Here is a 27,351-nt window from a genome sequence, read left to right as displayed (position 1 = left end):
TGTACGTTATAAAAAAACAGAACTAGGATATATTAAGAAACATCACCTTACAAAGAACTATGGGATTTAAAAGCATAACTTCAAGCCTCTAAATTTAGACATGCAAACTAAATATAAAGAAATATAAGGCGTTCTGTTAAGTTAGATCAGTACAAAGAATAATGATTTTTTTAATAAGAAAAAAAGATACAAACATGCTAAAATGTAATACTAAATAAGCTGTAACATGGACAGAGTGATGTTCTGGGGTTTCAAAACGGTGATATCGAATTATCAGCGACAAAGCCAGACAAGGCTATGCTGTTGAATTTTCTAGAACTTGGGGTATGAAGCTTTCTTTGTTGTAGTATGTACATTAGCCTAAGAAATACAAGAAATATATATTTTCCTGGCCATAAGACCACGGGAGACCCATCGCATAGGGACTTAATTCCTGGAAACTCCCAAATACTTCCACGTGACACCGAGTGAGGCTCGCTGGCTGGAGCTCATTCCAGGGCCGACGAATGTGTTGTGTTTCGTGTGATTCTCGTATGCATGTATATACGTATGTACGTCTATGTACATAGTTTATCACGCTAGTTACACGTTATCAATCTGTTAAAATCACCACTTTATATACGCAGAGAGACCTGAGGACAGCAGGAGTTAGGGGAAGGACCAAGACTGACGAAAATCAATCCTCTGTTAGGACAGGGAACAAGACCTCAGTATTTTAAAGGCGAGGATTCCTTTTTTTGGTTTTGGATCATTCACCTTAAAAATAGATTCGCAAGTATTTGCTTGATCTAAAAGGTTACCCTGATCGTTGAGACATTACTGTTACTTCAACAGTAATTTTATATGACAAATATACTGAAGAGGTTACCAATTATCCCAATGGCTTCAAAATATATTTCTTATTTTTTATCGCTTGTACAACCACTGTCTTGCATTAAGCAAATTATGTCTTTGTTTATAATAAGCCAAAATCTTCGTGCATTTTATTTCTTTTCCCTTTCCCGAATATCGTGTGCTCATGTATTTCAATATTGGTGTTTATTTAATCTTAATGGCAAGTTGCAATTTTATTTTTTATTTTGAAAGCAATTCACGTAAAAACGCAAACTAACCTCATAAATATAGCAACACACATTGAATAACGGGAGTTTAAAAGAGATCTTTGGATTGTTTGTTGACTGTTATTTTCAGAGGTAATTTTTAGAGTCTACCTGTATACGGCTTTCATGGTCAGATAAGCTTCATGGATCAGTGACAGACCGCATCCTAATGGAGCTATTAGCGGCCTGACTGCAGTCCTGCTATCCAAACAACAGCATGGGATCTGCTCACACCTACAGTCACAGAAGAAGAACATCAATGTTTTAAGTAGAACAGAACTTAACTTGTCGATCTCGTATGACATAACAGAAATAAAACAGGGCTGGAAAAGATTCGTTATTCCGATGTTCAAAAGGATAACGAGAACCTAAAAGTATCCTATCGTTTAAATTGTGCGTGGCCTATTAAACGTAAATTCTAAAAGGCGACTCGATTTTTGTTCACCGAACACTTCTTAAAAAAGAAATTAATTTATAGTGAAAGCTTAAATTTTCGTGTCTTCACGATATTTAATTGGTTGAAAAGGGCCTTCTTTAAGCGTTCCTCTGCGCATTCTCGATTTTACCTTTAATGGACTCTGTAGTCTAAATTGCAAAACTGTTGCCACCAAAACATGATGACGATACATATCATGCATTTCACCTTTACAGAGATGTAGGCTCCTGAATACACTAAAAAGAACTAAACAAAACACAACATATTTTGTAACAATTTACCATTTAAAAGTAATTAGATGCTAAAACTAACGCCTATTCAAACCATTTAAGAAGATAACATTTGCAAAAAGAGTTCACCCGTGCAACTTGCATGATTTTTAGCGGGTTTTGTTTGATTTAAATATCTTATGGAGCCGTTTTAGGAAAGAATCGGTGATATTGGGTCGACCACATGGCTTGGCAACGTGTTCCAGACTCCTACAACCATTTATGTAAAATGTTTAGTTTTAAGCCCCCTTCACCTCAAGGAGCTCTGGCATAATTAAAATATTGAACCAAATATCGTCTTGCTCAAATAAAATACAAAGTTACGAAAATTAGATAATAGCGACATAAAAAGCATATACTTAAAATGGAAATGTAAGATCATTGCCATCAATTCGTCATAAATCATCGGAAAGAAAGATAGGTCGTATAATTTTATCAACGACTGTTTTATTTTTTAACGGAACAGTAATCATGTTAATCATAATTTCTTACATGTGTGTCATTATACTTCCACACAATGAAAACTAGTTTGGCTTTACAATTAAAAACGATGTTTGTGAATCTATTCTCTCCGAAGCTCTGCGTCGTTATCTTGAATTTCTGTCTCAGATAAAACAAGCATTGTGGAATTAAATACCGAATTCGAGGAGATGTGTTCTCTCAAGTGCGTAACATACTGTAGTGCCGCGATTTAACATGCTTAACAATTCTCTAAATAATAGCTTTATCTCATAATCAGGTGGCTTTTACGTTAACAAACTCGTGTTAATTCTGTGAAAACATCATTAGAGCACATTAGTGGGCAATTTTCTTACTGGGGTGTTTGTAAACATCAGGGTAATTATAAAGTGCGGGAATTATCTGTTTGCAACCTACTTGTTAGAGGCTATAAAACGCATCCTGTCTGTGTTTAAACAATGGAATGCCGTGTACCTGTCACGGATTGTGGGTCTACATATCTTTTGATGTAACTATTACTTATAATGTTTTGTAAACACTAATACCCAGGTGGTTCACCTGGGAGACGTTCTAAATCAAAACTAATAATTATTTTACTTTCGTCGGGTGCCTCGTTTTAGAGTCGAGTTTTTTTTAATGGGCATCTGCTTTCTCGTGATCTTGATTTTCACTTCATTTTTGTCAGGCAGTATGAAAGAGCTAAGAGATATTAAATCAAAGGGAATCTACCTGAGTGTTTATAACGAAAAGAAGAAGAAAAACGGGGAAGAAAGATGCCACAGTGCATTTGTCTGACACCGGGTGTCCACGCTAGACTTCTCTTGCTCTTCAATGGAAGACTCGGAGTGTTCTGCTCTCAAAGCGCATGGACGACAGGGCTATGGCGACCCTTAAGGAGAAGGAACACGATAGAAAGAAAGTTATGAAGCGACTTCGCTTTTTAGCCTGTTGATGTGTACTTTACGATTAGATACAGTTTCGTTCATTTGACGGTTTATGCGAAGCTTGATCATCTTCAGAAAGGAATCCAAATATCACCGCTGCCGAATGAGTGGAAAAGGTTTGAGTATGCAATTATCAGAAACGGTGCCGGATCGTATCTCCTCGGACATCGAACGCTAAATAAAAATGGGGATATGATTCTAGAGAGAAATGGGAAGGGATGGTGCAACGTTCAGCCCGGGTAAACAGTGGCCTGGATAATCGTTTTGAGTTGGCGCGCTTGAAAAGTGAAATCAAGGTTTCAGACCGGCTTCGCTAGTGCTAGTTAATTTAAGCCACGCCCTACATTAAACCTTTTACGAAATACACATTTATTTGGAAATACTTCGATAAATGATCCAAACTTCTGTTTAAGGAGGACACAGAGAAGAAACGTCGTGTGCCAAGTCAATGATTAACCTAAGGCACGATAACGTATTGTCAGTATAGAAAAACGCTATCTAAATTAAAGTGCTGTTGTGAATGGATTACATAGCCTGACATTCTTTAATTTGTATGTAGTAAATTAAGCTCCTTAGTGTGTCGGTTATTTGATGCATGATAGTTATATTAGGTTCAAATGTATTCACTTACACGCTAGAGGCTGTTGATTTAAACAGGTTTCCCGAAAAACTTGTCTCGAGATTCGGAATTTGCATAATCACTAGTTTTTCCTTCTTCTTTATTTCCCCCTGTTGTCTGTCTGAATTCATTTGATCTAGAAGCTCAAGATCGCTTTAATGGTTTTAGAAAACTTGTAAGTCAAATGTTCAGTATGGAAAAACGTGAAAACAAAACGTAATTGTTTTACTGTATGAAATAATGTTACTTTTATTATTTGTTTTGAGGATCTGTTTTGAATCTGTTTTCTGCACCATAAAAACATTGGGGGATCTCGAACTGATGGTAAGCCTTCGGACTGAAGAGTTAGTAATTGGCTGGATCATATTTTCTTCAGGTATTGCTAATCGTCATTAAAACTATAACTTTCTCGTGCATCGTGTATCCTAAAGAGTATAACAGGGCGTTTTTCACGATCAATTACTTTAACATAAGCAGACGACATTTAACTTAAGGGCATACAACGTATGCAACCTCTTTTTAAACAATTGTATTCATAATGATTAGATTCTGGGTTTTAACTGTTCACACACAAAAAAAACTATTTTGCGCTGAACCCCATATTTCATGTCACTTGATCTCGGTGACAACTTAAGTTCAGTGCAAGTCCCTTAATATGAGCTAATCATAAAATATAATGCAATCTAGATTTATTTGACAAAAACACGAGACCATTCATCACACCGAAGTCATACCCTATTCTTTAGAGATAGCGCACCGCTCAGACTGTCATGTCATGGAAATGCACCAGCGTTATGATGGATAGTGCATATCCTTGGAGCTCGCATAAACCATGACTGTACCCGATCCGCTCTGCTGAATCATTGGATTTTCACATTTCGGAACAAGCAAGTTTTATGCACGTTCATCTTAAACATACAACCAGGAATTTACACGAGCGTTTACGAACACAAAACGCGTATTTGGCGTTGTTTGCTTCTCCTGTTCGGTCCTAATAATAGTGAAAAACCCCGGATCGACCTTTAAGAATGTCAGAGCAGCTTTAGCTTCAGGTTGCTTAATAATAGAATAAATTGATTAATTAATAAATTCCATTAATACAACTTTTAAAGACGTGTATCCGTACTTTAAAAAAATGCTTTTAGATTATGTTAGCATTTGGACAAACGCGGGGGGGGAAAAAGCACCTTTGGTTTGATCGTGTAATTTCGTTACAGTCGTGTTTATCTGAAACATCTTACCTTGCGAAAGCCCATAACTCCTCACTGTCCAATGCAAACAAAAGCGCAGCGATATACATTTCGAAAGCGGCACAAGTGCAAAGAGCCTGTTTACGTTAGAGAGAGGCCTCGGCTCTGGCCCCCCTTTCACTCTCTCAAATTGCCCGTTTGAAGATACACAGCCCGAGACCCAGGAGGAAGACGCTTCCCTAATCTAAACACTGCTCTGTTGATGGCGAGCGGATGAGATTATCTCGTCTGCTTCTCTCCCTTTTCTTCCCCCTGGTTTTAGCAGCACCCAAGCATTTGTCAGTGGCGCCTGCACTTGGCCACAATTGACAGCAGACGAGAGGTGTAGCATTTCCCATTGTTACCCCCCGAAAACACGCGGCGACTCCTGGCAATGCCAGCCCCTGTGAATAGACCCAGGACACGGGCGGAACAGACATATCAACACGGTGGAAAGTAAGCTAATTAATAATAACCACAGCGGTGCCGGGAGGATTCAGTAGACATCTGGGAAACGTTGGCACCTCTGTCTGGTACTGGGGCGCTACAGCCCCGCAGCCAGACGCCGGTGGCGCGGCTGCGCCCGAGAGCACCTGCGAGCGGCGGCTCGGGGAAGGCGCCAGGCGTGAGGCGCGCTCTCGGGGCTGCAGCCCGGAGATCGTGACCGGCTCCGCACAAACCTCGGACACGAACCGCCGAGATCTGGCGCGTCAACGATCTGGTTTCAATCACTTCTCATTGCTAAACGCTGTAAAGAGCCGTTGGATAATAAGGTGAGAAAACCTGAGGTCTGGATTTCATCCAACCACATTTTCGGTTCGACGTACTTTCTACTTTTGTTACCAGACTATAGGCCATAATGAAAGCGCTGACACGGCAGTAACGACAATGTGCTACATCAATAGTAAAAGACCAAATAAATACTACAGTGACGATTTTAATGTTTCGACATGCTGAATACACCATAAATTGTCCCCTTAGAAGTAGAATGTTGTCAAATTGTCTTTAAACCCCACACAGAAATTTGCATAACAGGGTCGCCCTTTCTTTTCAAGATCTGTATTTTATTCTTTTGTCTTGGGTATATACGATCGCCAATATATCAATACAAAAACAATAGAACAGTTTTAATCAAATACTTTCTCCTCTGTCTCCCGTGAGCTCATCACTTCAGTCGATTTCTCAATGTTGTGGTCAAAAATGCAAATTACAAATACCAAAAAAAAAAACAAAGTAATTTGTAGCTGTTTCGAAGAAGGCGAACCTGTTTACAAAAATATGAAGGTATTTCCAAAGCGGACTGGATTAAAATAATTTCTCATACTCTATACATATGTTTTCAAACTCTATTCATCGTGAACAACATTTTTACAAAATTAAACACTCATAACACATCGCACTAACAACTTGCCAGAAAAATATACACTCTTTCTGAGGAACATTAACGCTATGACAAGAGCAATAACAGAGAGACTAGGGTTGGTACAGTCGATCAACCTCTCCGGAAAATAAAATCTCAATGGGCAGACCTACGGTCTCAGAATCAATCATGAATTAATCATGAATCAAGAATACACGAGTTGGCCATAACACAGCTAATCATTTTTCGAGCAACTGCGTATTTATCCTCATCATTAAATATCAATTCCAAATATTTATCCCAGTAAAACGTGTTACAATAAGTAGGCCTTAATACGATATATACGGAATGCACAGCTATTGACCGTTCTGTGCTGATTTTTAGGTTAACACTAACCTGCCCGTGCAGTGGTTTTCTAAACTAAATGAGGCCGGTAAGGAATGGTGATCCTACGCAACATACTTCATTGCTGCTGCAGAGGAGGCCTAACAAGAAGGAAATTTGACGCTAGACTGCAGAAAGGGAAAATAGAGGAAAGTCCGTTTGGCGCTACAATAGCAAAAACTATTATTATCTCATACTGGAAATAAATCATTTGGCTTGTTGTATAACATTCAACAAAATATAAGAATTAAGAAGCAAATTGTTTAATTTAAATGTGGGGTCTATTTTTAAATTGCATCAATGGAACAACATCTAAACATGTTAAAGCGTTACCTAAAGCACTTTTAAATGGGAGTTCAACGCACGCTGTAGACGACATAGATGTGTTTGTGTATATGATACACATTATATGTATGTATTTTATATAGGCCTAAACATAATGCATATCACTATTAGAAAGCAATGATTTTTTTTTTAAATTGTATATTAAATTTGAAATTTTGAAAACAGTGAATAATATAGTAAATACATGTTCTCTCTCGAGATTTTAAATGGTTAATAGATATCTTTCTTTCTCGGTTAAGTCTTAATAATGTCGAATTCCTGAACTTCCAGTAGAGTCCGTACTATTGCAGAAAAAAATCAGTTCAAAAGCAGGAGGTTAACTTTCATATAAAACAACCGGTCCAATTAGTTGGTAATCAGATAGATCTATTTAAAGAACCTCTTTAAATTAAATTATGATGATAAAGTAATGCAATAAAACACGCTTTCGTCTTAATTCTTTGCTATTTCCAGCTTCTTGCGCAGCTATTTCTCAAAGCTTTGAATTTTTCAAACTTAATTACGAAACAAAGCTTCTCGCTGGACAGAAGACTGAGGATTTGTGACTCCCTCCTATCAGAAGGGTGTGTTTAACTTCAGCGCATTAAGGACACAGGTAAGTCCACGGCTTTCACAACAGGACAAATCGTACGTGGGTGTTTCATAAGCCTTTTTCTTCACTAAAGGCAGTTGCTTTGGCAGCGAGATGGAAGTTTAAGATTCAAGACTGAGGAAAATGCCACTTCAGCGGGTTTCGAACTAGAGATACGCCTGACAAAAACTGTAAATGAAGGAGGGTAACTTTCGTTTCTATAAATTAGCCCAAACGATCTATTTAATCGTTTACATTTTTTACAATTTGCAATCTTTGAAAATAAAATAACTCTTAAGCCTAGTTAATAAACAGATGAACACGACACATGAAGAGTATCTAAAAAGTAGAACATTTTCATATTATTCTCAAACAGCCAGAAAGTAAAAGTTTAGGCCATTGATATTTTTGGGCATAAAATGATTTCGCCAAGTGCCCGCTGGTCGACATCTCAAGTGATGATAAAGCTTAAGAAGACCAAACATATTCAACCATTTTTTTTTTGTTAATGCAGAGTATGGCAGACACATTAAACTCGGTGCACTGAAATCCTTGTGCAGTTATCTCTTTTGCAGTCAGACAAACGTTCTGTGGCGATCCCGCTATCTCGAACCTATCCACAGCCTGTCGGAAGAAGAAAAGTATATAAAGAAGAGCTAAACAGCAGCAGTGGTTAGTGAGTGTGTGTGTGACCCAGAGAGAGGGAGAGGGAGACAGAGAGAAGGTCTTTTAAAACGGAAAGGAAACTGATACCAACAGATTGTATTTGCTAAAAACGTCAATCAGTTTTCTACAAGGAATTTTAATTGCTATTGGGGCCCTGCTATCGGCTGATAAGGTTTATTAATAAACTTTTGATAACAGCAGTTTAAAGACGGTGACTGCCTGCAGCGCGACAACAGGCCTTCTGTGGCGTCAGTCCTGTGTTGGAAGAGTTTTGAAAATAACTCAAGACTTAACGGAATTATTTAAGAAGAAAACCGCTCCAGTAATGTAAACAAAACTTTGGAAAATGTGCAATGCAATAACCCATACATAAAATGTCAACTGTAACGTCTCTTTCAAATGATTGGATTTTTAAACTGGACCATATCTGATCTTGACCCCAAAAGACAGCAGGGACTCCTCAACATCGATATTTCCAAATAATATTTGGACCCTTTATTTCCGCTGAAGCTGTATCAATGTGGTGTCCATAATGAAATCGCAAGCCTTTAAATTTTATTGAAATTTTGAACATTTTGAAATATTGAAAAACAGATCACGGGTTCTACAAATGTATATAGTTATCTTTTTAACGCGGTCACGGTTTAAAATGCACCGCGAGGTTCACTTTGATGTGTAATACCGTCTCGTTCAGGTTCTTCACTGCCATACGTACATAATCGATGAAAACTCAAACCTTGAATCTTGCTGTACTCACCCTTCTCCTGCATTGTATTACACCAGATTTAACACCACCCTGTCACGGACTGCACTGTTCACCCAGGCGTTGGATCTCAAGGCTCGCTTCTATCGCTCGCTACGTAACCCTAATAATAGCGCCCGCGGTCCCTCTCCGGTCTACCGGTCTACTCCGGTCTTCAAACGGTAATACTTTAAATAATCGAACCGCACATCTTTGAAAGGACACAAATGTAGCTGTGTGAGGAACGAATGTGTGCTTGTATTCTGTAATGATCACTCCCTCAACTTCAGTCCCGATTTCCTCTGCCCGCCACTCCGCAAGCCCAACAGACTCCGTGATCTGTCCCAGTCCTATTTCACCGGCTTCCACTGACAGCGAGTCCCAGTTGTGTTTGATTTAAAGACTTTTCTTCGGTCACATTCACATCCTTCTATTAAGAATTGTATTCAATAAACCCAGAGCTTTAGTCCGCTGTAAACTAAAACACTCCCCCGCAGACGATGTCCAGTAAAATTTATTGAACCTCCAGCTCTTACCAACTTCCACGTATTATATATTGGCCTAATGAATTCCCACAATTTGTCCTGGTAACCGGATTTCTTATGGTCTGACCAGATTATCGTGTAGTTAAAGATTTAACAACTAATCAACGTAAAACTTTTTGCTATGGCAAAAGCTAAGACGATCTTCACATACAGTACTCATATGCTTACTTCGTTTAATCACACAGTCTCAACAACGTTGTTATAAACTTAATTAAGAATACACCATTCCCAATGTTCTGATTAAATGGGGGCATTTGAAAGAAAAACAGGTAATGTAATAATACGAAAAGTATCGAACCACTTCATAATGTTCGGCCTGCTCGAAAAAGGAAACAGTCTTGGTTATGAATACATAAAGTAGTACAGTATCAGATTAAGGAAGGAGATCTGAAGTAACGTGTATCAGGTAGCTGCGGTTTACGCATTTAGTGCACTTTCACGGTCAGCTGTTAGTCTTCTTGAGCAAGGTTGCTGAAGACGCTCGGATATCGTCTCCAAAAGGTGAGAATGTATATGTTTAATTGCACTGTTCCTGCAAGAAAAAGCCTCATGTGCATATGTTACTAAATTAGCCTATACTCCGTTGAAGTGAAATTTCATTTAAAAAATAATAGCAGTTAATAAAATGAGGCTAATGATTTCAACAACTGTTAAAATTGTGCCTTTAGAGTTGGGCTACCAAAACTGAAAACCGACAGCATCACTGCTCTTAGATTTTATCATCTTGTCTTATCTTCACTATGTTATATCTTTCTTAGGATGGTCTACTAAATCCTGAAATGATTTCTCAAAATATATTTTTGAACGAGGCCTTTGAAAATTGTTTACTGTAAAGAAGTGTTTTCTGTATTGTATGCGATAAAACCACTTACTAGTATTGTGCAGCCGATGCAATGATAGTTCAATTATTATTGTTAAATATTTGTTGTTCCGAGCAGTGCACACAGATTTCATGTTATCGGTATGCAGTAAGTTTCGTGAAGTCGCATTTGTATTTATTTATTGTTGTTGTTTCTGATTATGGTAGTAGCAGCAAGGGTCTAGTATATAAAAATTTAAGAAAATGTCCAGACCTATTAGACGTCAAATGTAAAAGCGATTACTGGTCAGCCATACAGTAAGTACGCTTACCATTAAGATCTCAGATGTTAAGTAGCGAACACATCTTATTTATCATAAAAAGCCATTCATTAAGCCACTGTTCAGTGCGGTAATATGTCAGCTATATTCATTTAACAATGAACCGGGAAATACACTCCTTAAACACTATTTAGAATTGACCTGTAGCTTTTAGCAGACTAAGTATTTGGGAAACTATTTTTGTGTAGTAAATAAAGTAATTTATTTAGGGATGCAGTACGTTTCCCACGTGTCTATTAATAGGCATGATTCATAGTTCAGCCTACACGGTTCTCTCATTGAAAATAAATTAAATCAGTGTGCAAAATTACTTTAAGCATAAAGTGTTAAAAGTATTTTAAATGGTATAACCAGTCTTATGTTCTAGGTATTTCCTATTACACAAAGTGTCACAAGTGTGAATCAGTTTTCCAGACAGGAACATTCAGTGTATACTCGTGCATTGTTTTTATTTTCTCAAATAACTAGAGCACTCACACACCTATGTAACAGAAACAACATTCGAACAAATCTATTGAACATCTTCTATTTCAACACCAGCTTGGTGTTGAGGCTACATCTCTCCCGTAGTCTGATGAAACAACACTAGGCCGAAGATCATTTTAACCCGGGATTTCTGTTGAAAATGAAGAATATTCTCGCTGATAACTAATACTGTAGTCTGGAAAATGAGTCGTATGAACATTAAATCACTTAGTCATATTAATTTTAGATTAATCGTATTCCGTCGGTTGAACTCGCAAATGTATGATGCTCATGATCAGACGCTTCGTGAAAGGAATAAAATGAGGGTTCAAGAAAGATGCTAAATCAGGCTATAATGTTAAAGATGCCCCACTGACTATCTGATTAAAAATAACTGATAAAAATTCATGTCTTAATACTTGGAATGCTGCTACGATTTTTCCGCTCTTCTGCTTTTTTTCCTGGTCAGTGCTTGATATCAAACATAACAATATAGTAGAGGTAATGGTACTGTCATCAATAATAATAATAATAATAATAATAATAATAATAATAATAATAATAATAATAATAATAATAATAATAATGCTCCCTGCGGTAGCTCTGCTTTCATATCACCATTCTGTGATAAAACATTGATTTTACTCGTGGGGGAGACTGAGAGGAGACTTCTGCCCACCCCACCCCAATATCGGAGCTGCCTTCTCGGACGTCACTCACCCAGCTCGCCCCGCCCACGCAGTGACATCACCGCTCACGCGGGGAGCTTTGCCTCTCTGTGCCCCCAGTCTCAAAAACAGACTCCAGCTGCAGGCATTGGCTGTCACAAGAAGCACGCCAGTCCTCCTCTGAATGCATGGAAGCGAGCTAAGCAGTCGACAAAAGCAGTCGAAGAGTATCTTTTCTCTAAAAAGAAGAATGGATACATTGGCAGCCCTCGTATGAAATTTCCTAAAGGGGTTCTTCTTCGTAACTCCTCACCAGCGGGGTTAATTTCCTTGATGTGATTGCGCAGGATTTTGAGAATGCTTCCAAGCCCAGTCACTTCTACACCTTTCTCTGTCAAAGACATACTAAACCTGGAGCAACAGTCTCAGCAGCACCAAGCCCTGCACCTAGAACACCCCCATGCGCACTTGCACCAGGAGGTTCAGCCGCCGCCGCACTTCCAGTCGCCGTCCTGCATGCTGGCTGCCGGGGAGAGCCCTAGCTTCTCGGACGGCGAGGAGAAAATGTCCTTCCTGAACTCGCTGTCGGTACGGGACAGCCACGGGGAGGCCAGCATCTCTCCGGAGCTGTACGTTCAGGCGGCGCTAGGACACTCGGCGGACACCAAACTGGAGGGCGACCTGGAGGAGCAGGAGACCAGTGAGTTCATTCTCCTCACCTTTCACTCCCCTTTCACCGGGCTTCTTTCATGCCATTTTCTGTCTTTTTTTTTCCGGATCGCATTGTTGTTCACATCTTATAATTTGTAAAATGGCCAGAAATACCCTGGTAGTAATTCTTAGCGTTTTGGCGTATTTATATAGGCTGTCTAAATTGCTGTGGGCTCACCCTTCCGCGTATATAAGTATGCATGTTATGGCACAAAAGAAATTTAAAGAATTGAAGACAAACCACAGGGTAAGTGATGTTTTGCCCTGCGACTATTTAATCCATTAAAATGTTCAAAAAGACTAAGCTATAGATCCAAATAAAAGTATTAATTGAAAGGATTTAAATAAATCACGTACTTGCCTCCTATTTGAATACGTAAAAAACGTAATCTATTGCGATGTAAGAATTTTGGGGTTATTTTCCACCTTGATTTTAAATAAATTCTAGGACTAGTTTAAAACGTTATTGCAATAACTAATTGCGTGCAGACCTATATGAGCGACGATTTAAATTGCATTTTTAAAATATTACCTAATGCAGACTAAATATAATTAAAGCTAACCACCGCATAAAGGTGGAAATTCTTTCCTTAAAAGGACTTCAAATTCAAGACAAATGACATGGGATTCACAGAGCGTCCATAAATATAATATGTGCTGATAGGTCTCAATAAACCGATTTTTACTGTTTGAGCTACTAACAGTTCTTATAACAATTAACACGCAACAGCAATAAAAATAATCAGTGAAATGTTTCGAAAAATAGAATACACACTATACCCAGAATGAACACGTTTTGCGCTTTTCATCTCTTCAAATCTTCTGATTTGAACTCCAAGAATATTTACAGTAGAGCCTTATAACGTAATTAACAGCTCGAATGTTTTGTTGGAGGTTGATATATATATTTAAAAACATCTTAAATTAACGACAGGTACTTTAATAGGGACTATTTAGCACTGAGTTATCCGAGTTTTACATCATACTCACTTTACCCAAATCATTCATTAATAACAATAGCCTTTTAATTTAATTTTATGAAGAAAAATGTTTTTTGTCAGTAGGCCTATAAAATCTACGTATGTACAGCCAATGGTTTACGTCTTGTGAGTTTTTTAAAATTGCGAAGACAGTTGCTAAACACAGTTCTGTACCAACTGTGTCTAATTTTACAGAAAGCTGCAGTATCACAAAGTCTCAGGAATGCGATGACAGCCGACACTCGGACTCGGAGCGGCCGCAGAAGCAGAGGACGAGGCGGAAACCGCGAGTTCTCTTCTCGCAGGCCCAGGTGTTCGAGCTGGAGAGGCGGTTCAAACAGCAGAGATACCTCTCGGCGCCGGAGAGGGAACACTTAGCCAGCACTCTGAAACTCACCTCCACGCAGGTCAAAATCTGGTTCCAGAACCGGCGGTATAAATGTAAACGGCAGCGCCAGGACAAATCGCTGGAAATGGCAGGTCACCACCACCCGCCGCCGCCCAGACGTGTGGCGGTGCCCGTGCTGGTCCGGGATGGCAAGCCCTGTTTAGGAGGATCGCAGAACTACAACGCGCCGTACACGGTGGGGGCGAACCCTTACACTTATAACGGCTACCCTGCTTATACCTACAGCAATCCTGCGTATAACTCCAGTTACAGCTGTACATATTCCAGCATCCCTGCTCTCCCTCCTACCACGACTGCCAACGCGTTTATGAACATGAACCTCGGTAATATTGCCAGCCTCAGCAGTTCATCCCAGCCTCAGACGCACCAGGGAACCGCGGTCTCGCCGTGCCAAGGAACACTGCAGGGCATCCGAGCTTGGTAGCGAAACCCTGCAGCAGGACGTCAGAACCATTACGCGTTTTGCTGGTGTCGTTGTTCACTTGTGATGGAAATAACACATTTACCAAGAAAAACTAAACTTCGTTGTCGAAGTGGGGATCTAAATAAAAAAAAATGACAGTAGTGTTACAGTACTGCAGTTATCTCCGAGACAGCAAGGAATGTTCACGTTTTCCTATATCTTAACACTAGAACGCTGCCCAATGTACAATTCCCATAATGTATTACTTTTTAGCCATTAAAATGAACTATTTTTTTGTTATTCTCGAGTAAAGTTACCACTGGAGCCTAAACGATTCCTGTACGAAAACAGTATTAACTGCACTACTTATATGCTATGGTAGCCAAGTTGAACTCACGTCGGATTTCTGTAAACTGAACAAGACCCTCGCGACCCCTGCGATGAAAGGTCATTAAAACACGAGAGACCAGTGTGCCGAAAAACGGATTACGTCCCAGGAAATTCAGATACCTCTTCGTTTTCCGGAGAAATCCCAGATGTTTGTTTCCACTGGACGCAAAATTGTCCTTTCTGAGGACTTAAGGCCACTTGTCACGAACACTCGTTTTCAAAACTATGTTTTTGATATATTTGGCATGAGAAAATATAACCCTTAAAAGATGTCTGCTCTCACCGATATTTAACAGGTTGTTATTCCTCCCAATAACTATGGTATGGAGTGTACCACTGAACTGTGAGTTTGCTAGTTTGTGGTTTCTTAACGCATAATCTCAACGAAAATTTCTAAATCCAATATGAAGACCAATTGTATTGGATCTGTACATAGCATGTTCGAATGTATTTGCTCATGGTAAGAAGGAACTCCCAAGTTTGTATAAAACGCCCTGCTTTTAAAAGAATGGAATCTAATAAATTTTTGAGGTGCAATGTTTTACTTATGTGAAGCTGCCATATCTTTATTAAAGTATGTTTTTGATGAATATGCGTCTCAGGAAATGTATTTTATGTTTCCTGATCACACCATTTGTTGAAGAAGATAATCCCACTACAATCTGACATAAGCAGGTGCTATACTGTGCCATTTTAATGTCTGTTATGAGGAAGCTCGTCTTTACTACGGATACAAAAACTAGGTTCGCTTTCTCATTTTCGCCTCTCCCCCAAAAAAACAATAGAGCACGAATATCGGTCACGTGCTGCGGTCCCCGCGATCAGATATTTATGATACACGATCCCAAATGACGGCAGAACGTTTGTTCGTAGATTCACTCCTCCGTTCACATCAGGAAGTGTTAAATCACAGATAAACCCTCTTCCCCAGCTCTGAATTCTTTATGAAGAGCTATTTGGGCGCTGGTTGCGAGCGATTTTCGCTTTGTTAGCCTCTTGCGATTTACAAAAAATGTCTTGCTGGAGCCAGTTAGAAAGGGCAGCCCAGGCACACTCGAATTAATTGTGCAAGTGCCAAGTGCTCTGAAAGGAGGAAGTTATTCTACATTGAGGAGCTTTGAGGACGCGATTAGGCATCTAAAATACCCTGAAAGAAGCAGTTCGAGTTGGGTTGGAAGGTAGGAATAATAGCCTTTATTGGATTCATGAACAAAAGGTGTGTGGTAGGAAGGCTGAGTCCTCAGTAAAGACAAAAGGGGCCCAAGAGCTGCTAGATTGACGTCCTTAAATATTCCTCATTGATGCGGAGGCGGGGGCATTATTTTAGCTGGCTGGCTAATAGGAGGATGGATAAAATGTGTTCAGTTTTGTTCGCTCCTTTTTGTTAACGGAGAAAGGAGCTCTGATTAGGGGGAGCGCTCTCCTGCGGGGCTCCTCGAGGGCAGGCAGCCTGGAGGTTACAGCGGGAGGTTGGTGTCTGAATGAAGGGTCATTATTGCTACAAGTTTAGCCATTTCTCTATTGCAAAAAAAAATGGAGAACCCTGAAACTGAGGGAAATTCTGAGGGACAGGAGAAAGAAAGGGAATCAAGGTATAGAAACCACAATGAATGAAGACCATACGGGCAAGTTACTCCTCCACCTTTTTAGATTTCTTTTAATAACCTGGAAGAATTACATGAAAAGTGCGTTTTGTGCCGCACTGCATCGACGCAGAGTGCACGGAAATCATCTCATGGAAAAAAAAGGCAGGACTGGAAGCTTTTTTATAAAGTGTTTATGAACAAGACGACACGATCCGTGATTTCTAAAAATACATGGTTTTATTGGCTGTTGAGGAAAATATATTTTCTGCCTCCCGATATTAATATAGGTGTCAGTAAAGAAGAAGAGTAGCAAGCGACACCCTCAAGAGAGATGAATAACAGTGGAGATGCAGTCTGGACGGTCTGTGTCCAGTGTCTTCACACATCACACATGGAAACCGTCACATTCTGTTTTCCTGAACAGCATCGAGGCTTCTCGGTCCGGTGGTTTACTGCAGACACTCAGAAACTGTTTTACAAATATCAAAATGAAAGAGGAAAAACAGCTTTTCTAAATACCACACTGAAGGCATAGAAAATCTCATAGGGCACTCCTATTATTTTATAAATCTACTTGTAAATATATATATATATTTTTAATTATTTAAAGGGGTTTATGCACAGAGTGTCGGGTTTACCTCACAACCACCGCATCTACAGTACGCGTGCATGCCCTCTAACACGAATAACAATATCTTGGTAACGAGTATATAAAATAAGGTTCAGAAATACAGTCGCAAGACCATTTTGACATTAGACAAATAGTCTTTTCACGTACTGGGTGGAATTTTTTTACGGAATTACATGTATCCACTTGTTCTCGGGGCCAGGTTTAGACAAACGTCTTGATTCTGGATCACGCGAGCTTGTTTTAACTAGAATAAGCTACAAGGGCACGAATTCGACATATTAAACTCACCTATTAAACTTAACTCGGAAACACGAAGGTGAACTTCTTTGCAAAAATAAAAAGGTGCGAAACAGCACTGGCGTACATTACATGGATTCTCGTTTCTTTCTTCATTCACAACATAATTTTGTCAAGAAATGAAACTAGGCGAAGCCGCTGGGTTCCCTTATAGAATGTATTATCAGCGAGACAGCCGTGTACGCGACGGGACAGCACAGACCCTGCATACCAAGAAGGGCCAGGGAGCGCGGCGGAAAGCAGAAAGTGTACAGCCAAAGTTTAAAACGAGTTCGGATAGAGAAGGGACATAAAACAGACAGTCTAGAGCCGTCACTTTAGAAACTCCGCAGGCACAGCAGTCTATTGGGCTAAAATATTTTCAAAAAATAAAAGCAACATAAACTGAAAGAATAATAATAATCGAACGCGGATTTGCCCACCCCAAAACGCCTGCCACGGATTTATGCTAGGGTAAAATAGAGTACAGCCTATTGCTTGAAAATGGAATTCATGGAGTTGTTGAAGTCCACATAAAATGTATTCCAGGCTTTGTAAAAGATGTAATTGATTTGCCGTTTAAGTACACTTCTAAATTGCAACAGAAATTGTTAACATAATTGCTATAGAAATGGCAGAAAACAAGTAAATATACACTACAAGCCTGGGTGATGTTTCATAGCTGTCCACTTTTGTTTTTCAGATCATTTAAATAAAAAAAAACAGCATACATGTAAGAATTGTTGACCAATAAATCTGATATTATAAGAACATCTCCCGTGGTAGTTTAAGTAAAACAATTGAACATCTAGGTATTCATTATTAATACATTTCAACACGTTATACTTGGGGATGAAAGTTTTCCATTTCATGAGCCGTCTCTGAGTGCGCCTTTGGATTAAGAAATCTATATGGTCGAAACAGGCTTTTAAAAGAGAGGCATAATTTAAAAATCTAGTAAATAAGTGATGAAATACATATTCCAGGAGAAAAAACAGTATTTGAAAACCGATAGGAATGACCTATCTGAAAGTTCCACCAGGAGTTAAGCGTTTCCGTTTTCTTTTGAACTAGTTTTTAAATTCTTATTATTAGCATTAATTTGACATGGTGGCCACGGTACATGTCGATCCAAAGAAGTCAATTAAATTATTTGTAAGTTTTAATTTCGCAACTCCAAAATTATATTCTCTTTAGGAAAGTTTTTTTTTCAGGCGTATTTTTTTTTTTCATCGTAACCGTAAAGCGCTGCTTGAGTAATTACTATGCTCAATAACTATACTAGTATTTCTTTCGAAATGACATTCCCGATAAACGTCATTCTAACGTAATGCGAAATAGGACAGATGCACAGATAAATGTGAAAAAAATATATTTATGGGGGTTCGGCCATCCTGAGGGGTTTAACTAACATTAAACGTTCGTCAGGAAAAAAAAGATGTTTTTGAATGTGAGTCTGGGACAATGTAAAACGATCTTTATTGGTGGAGTCAAGAAGAACGGTTTACTTATGAACAACAACATTTGTTCAGGGTAATTCGCATTGCGTGTTTCTTCACAATTTCCAACACTGAATCCTACACAAATTGAGCGGTTAGCAAAGCGTCTTGCGCTGTCACTCGCGACGGTTTTACCCCTCCTCAGACCAGCAGAGACGCCTCTAAATCAGATTGTTGGCTAATCTTCGATCACCAAAGTAATCTGGATTTATTTTAACAACTTTCAACTACTGCTCGGTTCTCAGGGGATATAGTACAAACCGTTTTACTAATCCCCTGTTAGGGTAAAACAACTTGAGTCTGTGTACAATCAGCAGTTCCCTAATGCACTAGCGCTATTAATGGAGATTAATTGGAATGTAAACAAAGACAGAGCAAGGCTTGGCCCCGACTGATAGCGAAGGTGTACCCTTCCCACTGGCTACTGCGCTGCCGGTAGGACATACCTGATGTCAGAGTAAGTGGTCCAAGTGGTTGATATATGTAAATAGTGATGGCGACAGGGTGGCGATGCCTGGGGACGCAACCTCAACACAGCGCATTGACTAGTTTCTGGGAGTAGGGACCAAGATCCGTATCTCTTCCAAACCCTGCAACTCACCCGGTATCCTCACAGACTCCTTGGTTTCCCAAAACAACTTTAAACAAAAGGTCTCCTGGGCAACCACTTCAGGGGAATAAAGGACAAAAGCCCTGATAGAGACTATCCAGGAATGGGAAACGTCTACTTAAGCACCTACGGGTGCGCGATTCCCAGTTTAACCCGTAACAAAGTATACACGAATTAAAAGTATACACGCATTAAAATCATTTGAGCAAATGCGTTTGAAGAGTAGCAAATAAATGCAAATAATTTTGCGACTGTATCTTTTTTCTAATGTAACATAAAAATATATTATTTTTGTTTCCACAGAGCTGTGCATTTCTTATAGGTCGATTACAGCACAACACAATCCGCAGGACCGACCGCATAGAGAAACGATAGTTGCTATTATAATACTGCTGTAAATTCAATTTTTTTCATTGTTTTACAATCCAGCGAAATTGAACTTTCTCTCATGTTTTATCGCGTATAAATCATATCCTTTCCTAGATTTAAGCGATAATTGTAATGGATTTATGATGTTAAAATAAAAACAAAAGGAACTTGCTAATACGGGTTAAAGACAATTAATCTTTTCCAGAGACAAACACACATAGGTGTGCCTGACAAGCCAATCCACCATATCGCTTTGCGTTATCAGGCCAAATGCTATTTTTATTTTGGAAGTATTCATCCCCAGTGTTTACAAATATAGATGTATTTTATCCCCGTTTCCTAAAGTGTGCAACTGAGGCTCGAATTAGTGATGCTTCTTAAAACAACCCTGGACGAAACAATCAGTTCCAGCTCAGACCCCTTTATCAAAATCCCAGATAAATGAATATAATTGAATAAGGACCCAATGCAATGGCTGTTGCTCAAATGAAAATGCTCAGCAACCTTAAAGCAGTCATTACCTATGAATTTCTACAGTTTGTAGTGTTTTTTCCCACTCAGTCAGTGTAGACTCTTTAACCATATTACTGAAATCTGCAATGTTGACTCTAAAGCATTCAAAAGAAAAGCAATTTGTCTGAGAGACTTGCCTGTGTACTATTCTAATGAGTTCTTTAAAAAAACACTAATATGTTTCCACCACATTAGCACAACCACATCCTGTACAGTTGTTTTTTCCTTGGAACTGGATACATCAGCTACAATCACAGTCCCCTCGAATTTCTCTGGCTGGGGAGACAAATCCCAAACTCATCTGGATAGATAAAGAAACAAATATATTGTTGCAGCATAAACAGAAATAATACTGTAATTTGGTCTGAGCCTGATGATAAAGCCTGACTGACAATGCTGTCCCATCTGGTACTTGAGTGGGACCAGGTTTCCCCTGAGAGCATCTGCAGGAGTCTTTACTGATCTAGTTCAGTAGGCCTGCATCTGTGGTCCTGATCTGCTTAGAAGAGAAAGGCAGGACTACTTCTTTCACTTCTTCCCAAATCATTTATCCATCATCTTCACTTGCTGCCTTGCTGCCCCAGTTTAAAGGAAACTCTTGGGTAGTTCCAGAGTCTCTCATTAACAGTAACCTTCCCTTCAGCCCTCAAAAGCAGCACCAACTGAACCCACCAGAAGCATGTAGACATCTGAACACTACCTACATGTGTGGACTGTGCATGTAAAGACTGAAGAGTCTGGCAGGGGTCACAGAATGAAAGTGTGTGTGTTGGGGGAGAGGTTCAGTGGGACAGATTATTCTTCATATTCCAAAGTGATGGTGCGACCCAACCAGGATAAGAGGGGTTTTTCAGATGCATTCGGTCCCCAGCAGAAGTTAGTACTTGGAGACAAAACTGCTAAAACACTGCATGTCACCAGGAATAAAATTCCCTGGACAAGGCCTCTGAAACATGGCTAAACTGAGCCCATTGCAATGGTTTGAAAACAATCCTTTGTCCCCCTAGGTCTTAAGCATGCGATCAGCTTGAGCACTCATTATCCAAGGTATGAAAATGAAGATTTTCGGCAAACAACTGCAAGGGCGCTCAGACTAAATAAACCCCAAGTGAAACTTGAGCAACAGTTCATTAAGGAGGAATTTTGGGTTTTCCTGGAGAAAAATGAATACAGTAAACTAATAGTATCACTGTCATAACATTCACAAGAAGAATTTTGCATTGGGTTTTTTTCTGGAATAATATCTAACTTGAGATATGGATCTCACTTTCAAGTGTCCCGGAAAAAAAGCCAGAGTGTAACTGAGGAACGGCATTCATTTGCAACAAACAGCAGCATTTCACGCTTTGTCACACTCCTGCAAGATAAACAGACGTGCCATTTGGTCAAGCGAGTGGACAAAAACTTTACAAAACAATGTTTGCAAAAGCAATTCCAAGATTATTTTTTTTTCTTTCCGTGGGTCTTGACTTTGGTGCGTTAATGGACAAAAACAGATGAAAGAGCTTGCCCTTCACTAAGTGGTACGGACAGCATTAACAGTAGAGGAAGAAAAGAGGAAAGTCAAGGATTGAAGACCTACAGACCTTGTGTTTCTATGTCCAATTTCAGCTGGGTAATGGGATCAGATATACTAGTAATTGGCATAAACAGCTTCCAGAACGTCAGCCAAGAATCTTTTCCAAGAGTCTGATATGCTATCTATATATGCCAGTTATGACATGTAATTAACTGCTTATTACATATGCTGGGGTCACAGACATGCCTAAAGGTTCTGGAGCAGTGCTGTCCTGATCCGGCTGCCGCAGCACTCTGCTCCCCTCTTCCTGCCCCACTGATGGCACGCCACCGCGTCTAACGGATGATCCTTTCTGTGCCTTGAAAAAGTGCACTTTTTAAACTTTTGTCAGTGAGTGACTGAGTCCAGGGACCTCCCAGGATCACAGCTGAGTCGTTTATCAACTAGAACTGTTTTAATATTTATTCCTCAGACAAGTTTACAGGATAACTATTAGCAAGCCAAACTATAACAAACATTGGGCTTTCTGGGAAAATCCAGCATACAGCAATCAAGCTAATACTGGCCCACGCGGGGTCCTGACTTGTTTGAGTTACAAACTACTATTACACACAGTATGTTTAGAATAGGTTTGAATACACAAAGTCCAACTATGTCTTTATTTAAATATTTGTGCCAAAACAGAAAATGGTTCATCACCTACCTATCCAGACCATATCAGAGTAATAGCATACATCTCCTCTAGAGTGACTTTAAATCGAGACGTCAGAAAGTCTCTAGAAAGGCTGAAGCAAGTTTTCCTTTCAAATATTCTGTTTTATATAAAGGTCATTGTACAGGGTGACAAACATTGATAAGGCATCCTATGGCTCTGCTCAGGCTGTTAAAAAGCCCCTAAGTATGTGCTTCATATTGAAGGTTAGGGGATAAACCACAAAAAAACCTTTTCCCTCATGTGAAGGCTCAAGGCATCTCAAAGTATAGCATAGTTCATTTAACACAATTTGTTATTTGTGAATGTTTAAATGCACATTACAAGGGACAAGTTTCAAAGCTATGCAGTGTAAAATGTGCTCAACTGTTTATACATTTCCAGAATATTAAACCTCTCTTCTGCTTCTAGAATAGCAGCCTTAAAATTTCTAGGAGCTGAATGTTCCGAGCAAAACGTCACCCAGTGCACTATACAACGTAAGACACGACTAGTACAACTGTTCATTGTTACAGTCAATACTTTCACTATCACAAATTAGTCAAGTATCAAATAGGCTGACCCAGTGCTGGATACTGATTGCCCACCCATTCTGCAGCATATCAAAACATTTGGCCACCAGAGATGTTGGTGAATGACGTCATCACGAGGGCACAACTGGGATCAATGTGAAACTGTAATTCAGTCTGAGAACAGGAGGCGCTTCTCTACACGCAGGGGTGGAGGAGTATAGAACAGTCTATCCAGCCCTGTTGTTGAAGTCGAAACCCCGGCTTGTTTCAAGAAACAGCTGGATGAGATCAGAAGAATGAGCTACTAACTACCGAACAGGCTAAATTGGTGAGAAGCGACAGGAGGCCTTTCACTCTTTCTTATGTTCTAAAGACTTGAGAATGCTGAAGTTTCTAAAATTACTGCCCACAACTATAAGCCCCCAAAGGCCACTCCCCCCCGGAAGTCTGCTTCCTCTTTGCCTTATGCCATTCTGACCGTAAAAAGCATCCACACTTACAGCACAACATTAAAAAAACGGATTTTGTACACCATCGTAAGAATCGCATTGGACAGTGATAAACCGGAGTACGATTTCCAAATTAATTGATGTCGTTTTTATCAAAATAAAGGTTTAACCGAAATGTAAGTGTATTCAATATACTGTATTGTTTGCGATATAAGCAGATTCTACAGAGTTCAACGTGCATTTTAAATTCAGTTTTTTGCCATCTAGCAGTGAATGCGAGAGCGGCACCTACGCTGCGATTCAAGGGGAATATAACTGATGAAATGCCCAGAAACTGACCTAGTCAGGAGCTCAGCCAAGTCAAGCGCTGTGTTATAGTGTTCCACCATGTAACCCCAAACAATTAAAAGTGTTGCACTCCCTCCTACGAGAATAAAACTCATTAACAGTCGTAAAAGAAAATCTATTCCACGAGGATAACAAGAAGTTGGAGTGTCGAGTTGCCTCAGCGCGCTGGCTTTAAAGGAACAAGAAGCAGAAGTTACAGCTGCGCTGGAAAGTAAGAAAGAGTTTCTAAGCTTAAGCGCAATTAACTTATAGTTCGCCTTGTCTATTAAATGTACAGCGTGATCCTGGTGTGGTTGCGTATGTGACCTGATTCATGGAAATGTATTAGTCTTGTTCAGATTGAGAAAGCCTGAAAGTATTTCATTGTGCTTCAGTGTTATTCCCAAGGATGAGAGACAGAGGGTCTCAGACTCATGTCACTAGAGTTCCATGATGGCAAGAGGAAAAATGTAGTAAATAAGATGGTAAAATATTTTTATAAATCAATATCATAAAAACATGCATGTGTCCTACACTTGCATGAAAACGCGACAATGTTAGAGCATACGACTAGAAGGTACGCGCAGCTTGTACGCTCACTGACGTTCATACTAATTACCACAAGGTGGGGCTGTTGCTTCATTATATACTGACATCATCCACTTTGTTTCTTCTCAGATTGCATTTGGATTTCTAACAGCATTACTAACTGGCTGAAGTCGCGTTTACCTGTCATAGTAAACGTATCTGGTTTTAAACAAGCGCTCTGTGTCTATTTTTTTTTTGTTTTGTTTTATAGATTGTGTCCACTGATGCAAGACAATTTAGCCTACACAATTCTTAAACGCTGCAAAGGGTAATTTTCGAAAAATGAGCGTTCAAATCCGTTCTCGCTAAATCTCGCCACATCGCCTTCATGAATCTCCTTTCAGTCCTCACCCGTGAGGTGACCTTGATCATGGAATCAGCCAGTAAATGCTTCGTTTCATCGCAACACGCTGACGAAGACAGGATTTATTTCCAGACAAGTCAAAGTTTAAAGTAATTCAACAACAGCCCCCGGCTCCTTGAAACAGGTCCTTACCGTGCTCCTGAGGCAGAAACGCCCACGCTGCTGTCTCTTGAAAATCCCTCACACACTGCCCGTGCGGAGGGATCAGGCAGGGTGACCTCAGAGCCCCTAGCTCTCACCCCATTGCGTCACTACCGTTTCGAAAAGGGATTTCGGATCTTCGTTATAGACTAAAATACATCGAAACGTGCTTGTTCGTACGTATATATACAGATATTGTTTATTCTCGTCAAACGCATGGTTCCTCACAATTTCGGCTTTATAGTTTGTAATATCTGCGACAACAAACGCTGCACTGTAACAATGCATTGGTTTAATGCTTTCCAATGCGTTTCTGACATGCCAAGTTATTTTGCGGAAGAATCGTTTACATTTATCTCCCAGAAAACCTAACGAAAAACTCGGACGTTTCCAGGAATGGAGATGTCAAGTGTACTTCAGAGAAATCCTTTAACTTGTCACGACGCTCTGTGCAGCTGCGGGCGCTGACCTCCACACCTGCTGTTGTTACACGGGGCTCAGAGAGCCGTTCCTACTTCAAAAGGGATCAGCTCCATGACGGATTGAAAAAATGTTTCACATGGCAAGCAGCAGCACCAAGAAATTATCACCTCATAACGAGGACAGGGACGACAGCTGTTATTTATAAAACATGAAATTATGCACTCCCTCTTTGTGTCCGCTACTCGTGAAGGGTGTTTAATCGGCTAATGTGTTCGAACAGGTTTTTATAATGACAACCATATCTGCCTGCCAGAAGATAGCGGCTCCCTTTCTTTAAATAATTGGAACAAAATTCTGCGGCTCAGAAGTTTAATTACACCAACCATTAAGGTGATGCCCAAGATAACAGTGTTGGGAGCTGAAAAAACTACAATTCCGGTTTCGATGTGAAATGTCTGAAAATGTAATTCATTGCATTTAAATGTTAGAAACCTAATGCTTTAAAAACAGAAAATTAGAGGGCAGACACTTGACAAGCTGTCAGTTAATGTAAGCGGATTTGATTTATTCCATGAGCAAGATCGATGCTTGATGGGTTCACACAGTCCTCTTCGTTACGAATTCTATTTAGAATGATTTAGAATTGGTAGAACTGGAATTCTGTTTACTACAAATAGGAAGTACAGTACAGTTAAATAACTAATTTTGCCATTAACAAATAAATGTGTGATCAATTTCTTTTTCAGAATTGACGCCCTCGCGGAAAAGTGGATTAAATGAAGTCTGTCATGGAAACAGAACTAAAAGACCTAGCATCGGTTATTAACACCAGTTCAGTCGGTGACCGATGAAACAACGCCAAGGGGCTAATTGCTCAAAGAGGAGAGACCCCAGGTCTGAAGAGCAGAGCCTTAGAGATAGATAGGGTAGTGAAAAGCACTGAGTTAGTTATCAAGGGCCATTTGTGGTGTGACATCCTAAATCCTATGACAGAATACCAGAAAATAAAATGCTGTAACATTTTATTTACATAGATCACTTAGATTTGTTGCTGAAGCTGATTTTGTCATGTCTTTCAAATCATAGCTAAGATCTTAAATCAGTACGTTCCTAACAACAAAACAAAGACAATGATCAAGTAACTCCCTTTTCTTTGCAGATTTTGTATGTCCCTGAGAGGTTTATAAGCCCTCACTCTCACTGATCTGCAAAGGGCAACATACTTGGGTTTTCTGTGGGAGCTCCAGTTTCCCCCCACTGTCCAAAAACCTACCAGTAGGTGAATAGGCTTCTAGGAAAATTGACTGTGGTGTTTGTGTTTGTGCCCTGAGATGGACTGGCGTCTCATCCAGGATGTATCTCCTCTTGCGCCCATTGCTTGCTGGGCTAGGCCCCTGCCCTCCCATGATCCTGTGCTGGATAAACCAGTTAGAAAAAGGAAGGATGGATGGAGCTTCATAAATGAGAGCTTATTCAACATAAGTTGAATAAGCTCTCTTTCTGTGTAGGAACTCAATCAAAAAAAGTTGCTACTGGAAAAACAATGGTCTGAGAAAGGAACAGGGGTTAAAGAGGGTGAGGAGCATTTCTATTTTAGTCAAGATTATTGGATATCTAGGGCTAACCAGGAACTTTCATCATCATAATTCCTTACACTTAAATAGCGCTTTTCTGGACAGTCCTTTGAAAGCATTTTACATGTAATCGGGGCTCCTCTCACCCACCACCAATGTGTAACCCCACCTGGATGATGTGAGAGCAGCCAAAGTGCACCAGTACACTCACCACACACCAGCTATCAGTGGGGAGAAGAACAGAGTAATGAAGGCAATTCAGATGGGGATGATTAATCCATGATTTTTACTGTACATCAAAACGGAAGGTCGGCACCTTTTTACAGTATAGTGTCCCCATCACTATACTGGGGCATCAGGACCCACACCGACTGCAGGTGCCTCCAGCAGCAACCTTAGCTTTCCCAGAAGGTCTGCCATCCA

At 39.8% G+C, this 27,351-nt stretch overlaps 1 protein-coding gene across 1 annotated transcript; it reads left to right on the top strand.

The window, feature by feature from the left end:
- The first annotated feature begins 12,010 nt into the window (after nucleotides 1-12,010).
- nkx2-3 (NK2 homeobox 3) lies at nucleotides 12,011-15,425 on the top strand. Its single transcript, XM_088635344.1, has 2 exons — nucleotides 12,011-12,642; nucleotides 13,829-15,425. The coding sequence occupies exons 1-2, from the start codon at nucleotides 12,300-12,302 to the stop codon at nucleotides 14,464-14,466; spliced, it is 981 nt and encodes a 326-aa protein (XP_088491470.1). The 5' UTR covers nucleotides 12,011-12,299; the 3' UTR covers nucleotides 14,467-15,425.
- The last annotated feature ends 11,926 nt before the right edge of the window (nucleotides 15,426-27,351 follow it).

Source organism: Lepisosteus platostomus, chromosome 6 (assembly GCF_059453375.1).
Source record: "Lepisosteus platostomus isolate fLepPlt1 chromosome 6, fLepPlt1.hap1, whole genome shotgun sequence".
NCBI lineage: Eukaryota > Metazoa > Chordata > Actinopteri > Semionotiformes > Lepisosteidae > Lepisosteus > Lepisosteus platostomus.
This window is presented reverse-complemented; position numbering and strand designations above follow the sequence as displayed.

Excerpts from the sequence above, each read along its gene's own strand:
- nkx2-3 (XM_088635344.1), top strand. The coding sequence starts at position 12,300 with ATGCTTCCAAGCCCAGTCACTTCTACACCTTTCTCTGTCAAAGACATA. Across the intron at positions 12,643-13,828 it reads CCTGGAGGAGCAGGAGACCA|AAAGCTGCAGTATCACAAAG; the intron begins GTGAGTTCATTC and ends CTAATTTTACAG.